We start from the raw sequence: 5,639 nt of genomic DNA, 5'->3' as shown, positions 1-5,639 counted from the left end.
TATATATATATATATAAATCCTTGTCTCTCTCCTCTATTCATTTAACCATTTATCTGTTTATAGATCTATGCATTGTGGAGCAGAGGCATGGAGGGAAGGGGCGTGTTGAAGATGGGCGAGACACAGTCACAGATAAACACATACACATACGCATGCACACATATCTACATACATGTATACATACAGATGTATATATATCCACATACACATATACAGACAGAAGGAGAGAGAGAGAGAGAGAGAGAGAGAGAGAGAGAGAGAGAGAGAGAGAGGGTGGGGAGAGAGAAGAGAGAGCGAGAGAGAGAAAGAGAGAGGAGGAGAGAGCGAGAGAGAAAAAAAAAAAAAAGAGAGAGAGAGAGAGAGAGAGAGAGAGAGAGAGAGGGAGAGAGAGAGACTGAAGAGAGAGATATCATCATGATAAAAAAACCATTAAGTATTATCTCCCCTTTCTCCTCCTCACAATCCCAGGCACAACACCAACAACACCACCAACAACAGCAACACCACCAACAGCAACAACAACACCAACACCACCACCACCAACAACACCAACAACAACACCAACACCACCACCAACAACAACACCAACAACAGCAACAACACCAACAACAACACCAACACCACCAACAACAACAACACCAACAGCAACAACAACACCAACAGCAACAACAACACCACCAACACCAACACCACCACCAACAACAACACCAACAGCAACAACAACACCAACAACACCAACAGCAACAACAACAACAACAACACCAACACCAACAACAACACCAACAACAACAACAACACCAACAACAACACCAACAACACCAACAGCAACAACAACACCACCACCAACAACAACAACAACACCAACAGCAACAACAACAACAACAACACCAACAGCAACAACAACAGCAACAACACCAACAACAACACCAACAACAACAACACCAACAGCAACAACACCAACAACAACACCAACAGCAACAACACCAACAACACCACCAACAACAACACCAACAACAACACCAACAACAACAACACCAACAGCAACAACACCAACAACACCAACACAAACAAAAACAACACCAATAACACCAACAACAACAACAACAACACCAACAACAACAACACCAACAACAACACAACAACAACAACACCAACAGCAACAACATCAACAACAACACCAACATCAACAACAACATCAACATCAACAACAACACCAACAACACCAACATCAACAACACCAACAACAACATCAACAACACCAACAACAACACCAACAACAACAACAACAACACCAACAACATCAGCAGCAACAACAACAACACCAACATCAACAACAACACCAACAACAACAACAACATCAACAACAACACCAACAGCAACAACAACACCAACAACACCAACATCAACAACAACACCAACAACAACAACAACACCAACAACAACACCAACACCAACAACAACAACACCAACAACACCACCAACACCAACACCAAAACACTCACAATCCCAGGCACAACACCAACAACAACAGCAACAACACCAACAACAACACCACCAACACCAACACCAAAGCACTCACAATCCCAGGCACACCAACAACAACACCACCAACAACACCAAAGCACTCACAATCCCAGGCGGGTCTTTCTGCAGCTCCATCACGGCATGCCTCGCCCCATGACGATCCTCCGCTCCCAACGACGACGACGTCGAGGACGAGGACGACGAGGAGGAGGACGCTGACAACGACGACGATGACGACGAAGAAGAAGCACCGTTATGTCTGCTGCTGCTGCTGCTGCTGATGTCGTCTGGCAACAGTCTGTGGTAGAGGAAGGTGGTGGTGGCGGAGGTGATGACTATGATGAGCAGGAGGGAGAACTTCCCCAGGAGCCACGACAGCAGTCGCACGCGGACGCTGCGAGTCCGTTCACACGTGTGGCACTTGTGGCGGGAGAGGCAGGGCACGGCGGCTGTCGTGCTGCTGCTGCTGCTGCTGGTGAGGCCTGCCGTCTCCCCTCTCTCCAGGTGGTGTGGCGTGTCCATGGTGAGGAGTCTGCTGCTGATGATGATGTTGATGGCGGCGTTGATGGTGATGATGATGATGCTGAGATCAGAGGGATGGGTGGTGGGAGTAGAACTGCTTCGGGGGGTGGAAAGGGAAGAGGCAGGTGAGGGTTCTGTTGAGGATGGGTGTTGGGGTGGTGGTGGTGTTGGTGGTGGTGATAGGACGGTTGGGATGGGTGGGGTGGAGTCCTTTGGAGTCACCAACCCTGCTGCTGATGTAGCTCTGTGAATGATCTGGTGTCGTCGCACAGTTGCTCCAGGCTCCAGATAGAGGAATCCGGGGAGGGGGGCTGGGGAGTAGGGGGGTGGGGGTTCAGATATGAAGAACCCACCCTCCAGGCGTACAAGAGAACTGCAGATCCGAGATGCTAGCTAGCAAGCTAGCTTACAGTGCGGAGATGAGGTTCAGATGCAGAACACACACACACACACACCCACACACACATCACCAAACACGGAGTCCGCTGTTGTCGTCAAATGGCGTGGTTGTGGACGTTGCCCTCGTAGACACCAACTCAACTGCAGAGCTCTGCTCTAACACTGATCAGTGAAAGTCGTTCACCAATCGTCTCATAATAAACTAACTGCACAGGCAGCTAACACTTCAGCTGATGAAAGTTATTCACCAATCGTCTCATAATTAACTGTGTGCAGGTAGGTGTGCTAACACTTCAACTGATGAAAGTTATTCACCAATCGTCTCATAATTAACTGTGTGCAGGTAGGTGTGCTAACACTTCACCTGATGAAAGTTATTCACCAACCGTCTCATAATTAACTGTGTGCAGGTAGGTGTGCTAACACTTCAGCTGATGAAAGTTACTCGTTCAATCTCACCATGACCTAAACTGTACGGCTGTGCTGACACTTTGGATAAGAGTACTTACCAGTAACCCTCGTCTTGAAAGAGAAACGGAAGGAAACGCAGCCCCCGCCAAACTCACACTACTGCTGAGGGTGAACAGTTTTTGATTACTGCTCTTTTCAAGTTTGGCTGAGCCAGCCAGCCGATGACTGTCTCTTCTGAACTGCAATGTTCCCCCCAAATACCGTTCTGAAACAGCAAAGATGACGGTTCCAATATAGCAATAAATGATTAAAAAAAAAACCACCCAAAAAACATAACAATATATTTACACAGCGCTAGATCCAAAACGGGCGAAATTGTCCAAGCGCTTTCTACCCACGACTTTCACACGCATACTTTGTTCCGAAACAAAAGAATTAGAAAAAAAAAAAAAAAAAGTACACTGTATATTCACCATATAATTATGTACTGTCAAACAGCACACATCACAGACGACAAGAAAATTATTAAAAAAAAAAAAAAATCAAACAAAATGTTTCCAACATACGCGCAAACCTTTAACCAGTTGAATATGAAACATAAAACATGAAATAAAAAAAATTAAAAAAAAATAAAAGGAAGAAAAAAGTTTTATGACAATGCCAGAGAAACCTGATTTCTTCTTCTTCTTCTTCTTCTTCTTCTTCTTCTTTGGTGTATTTGAGTCACTCGTCTTGAAAGCAAGAGCGTACTGTCAGCTTTCTTCCGGTCGACCCGATTTCATTCAACGATTTACGGACACAAGCAAACACGAACGAAAAGGTATACATGTCCCTCACCACCATCACCACCACCACCACCACCAGCAGCAGCAGAAAAGCATCTCTCTCTCAGCCCTGAAATCAAATAGTTAATTAAACTCCATAAAGCAACTGGAATTGTGATTGATAAACTGCTGGTGAGCTGCTTTTTTTTTTTTTTCTAATTAATCACACACAAAAATGTGACCAAAATAAAGCGGAAAACCCGAAGGAGAGAAACCCGATGTGTGTGTGTGTGTGTGTGTGTGTGTGTGTGTGTGTGTGCTGTGTGTGTGTGTGTGTGTGTGTGCTCTGTGTGTGTGTGTGTGTGTGTGTGTGTGTGTGTGTGTGTGTGCTGTGTGTGTGTGTGTGTGTGTGCGTGTGTGCGTGCTGTGTGTGCTCTGTGTGTGTGTGTGTGTGTGTGTGTGTGTGGAGAGAGAGAGGGTGTTGGGGAGGGCAGGGGGGTTGAGCGGGGGGGGGGGGGGGGGGGGGGGGAGGAGGAGGCGGAGTGTCTTTCTGAATTCATGTCTGTCTAAGCGTGCTTGCGCACGTGTTCGTGCATCTATGTGTGTGTGTGTGTGTATGTGTGTGTGTGCGTGTGAGTGTGTGTGTCTGTTTCTGTGTGTGTGTGTGTGTGTGTCTGTTTCTCTGTGTGTGTGTGTGTGTGTGTGTGTGTGTGTGTGTGTGTGTGTGTGTGAGTGTTTTATAAACTCCTGTTTCTCTTTTACCTTCGGTGCACGGATGAATAAAACAAACAGCATCAGTTGTTGGCCCTGACACTGAGCAAGCTGATTAACACCGGAAATGTAGTTCCGCGCCACGGAGGAGGGGCTGGGGGGGGGGGGAGAGAGTAATGGGGAGGGGGGGGAGGGGCATGGAGGCTCTGGGATTGTGCACGGGGAAGAAGTGGGAGTGGGGGGCGGGGGGGGAGGGGATGAGGGGAATTGGGGGTTGTGGAGGTGAGGGGAAGGGGAGGGGAGGGGCTTGGCACTGTCAGACGACGGCAGGCAATACAAGGCTGCAAGTTAACAAAAAGTGAAGAGGAGGGAGGGAAGGGGGGGAAGGAAGTGGAGGAGGGGGGGGGGGAGGAAGGAAGGACCGAGAGGTAAGCAGGTGCAGCATTGAGCTAGCTAGCTAGCTAGCTAGAAGCCATGACGTCAGCTGCACGTGCGCGCGTACCGTTCCGTCCCGTCCCGTCCTGTCAGTCCGGCACAGCATGCATGCATGCACGCACACACGCATGCGAGTAACCACACAGTCCCTCAGTGACGAAGGGATGGGGTGTCACTGATGGATGCAGACTGGACCCATCTATCTATATATATACGCGTGGCAGCATGAGTGAGTGACCACCACGTGTGCTGAGTTCTGTCTGTCTGTCTCTTTCTTCTGGACAGTCTGTTGCCCCAGTGCAGAAAACACTGAGCTGAATACTATTACTCCTTTCACCGCCTGTCAATTTTTTTTTTTTTTTTTTTTTTAGTGAAATACTCCCTGTTGCCAAAAGCCGCACAGAAAAGAAGAAAGAAAAAATCGTGTCTAAGAGAAGCTGGGGGCTTCCCCTCAGTGTAATATGAATGAAATATGACCTATCCTACCACCGAAAAATATTTTCTCCCCCTCCACTAGACCTTGAGTGGTGGTCTGGACACTAGTCATTCGGATGAGACGATAAACCGAGGTCCCGTGTGCTAGCATGCACTTAGCGCACGTAAAAGAACCCACGGCAACAAAAGGGTTGTTCCTGGCAAAATTCTGTAGGAAAATCCACTTCGATAGGAAAAACAAATAAAAGTGCACGCAGGAAAAAAAAAAAAAAAAAGGGTGGCGCTGTAGTATAGCGACGCGCTCTCCCTGGGGAGAGCAGCCCCGAATTTCACACAGAGAAATCTGTTGTGATAAAAAGAAATACAAATACAAATGAAGATTAGTAGTAGGTTTGTGAATAACCGACCCATCATGATCTGCTCGCATTTCAGCAACA

At 47.4% G+C, this 5,639-nt stretch overlaps 1 protein-coding gene across 1 annotated transcript in view; it reads right to left on the bottom strand.

Annotated features, from left to right (window-relative positions):
• The window catches only part of LOC143288899 (uncharacterized), a 33,563-nt gene extending 31,279 nt beyond the window's left edge, over window positions 1–2,284 (bottom strand). The window contains exon 1 of the mRNA XM_076597563.1: window positions 1,631–2,284. Coding sequence (XP_076453678.1) covers window positions 1,631–2,047 — 417 coding nt within the window. The 5' untranslated portion in view covers window positions 2,048–2,284. The remainder of the gene's footprint in view (window positions 1–1,630) is intronic.
• Window positions 2,285–5,639: the final 3,355 nt, after the last annotated feature.

This window comes from Babylonia areolata, chromosome 13 (genome assembly GCF_041734735.1).
Source record: "Babylonia areolata isolate BAREFJ2019XMU chromosome 13, ASM4173473v1, whole genome shotgun sequence".
Lineage (NCBI taxonomy): Eukaryota > Metazoa > Mollusca > Gastropoda > Neogastropoda > Buccinidae > Babylonia > Babylonia areolata.
Note: the sequence above shows the minus strand (reverse complement) of the source record. Positions and strands in the feature narration are given on the sequence as shown.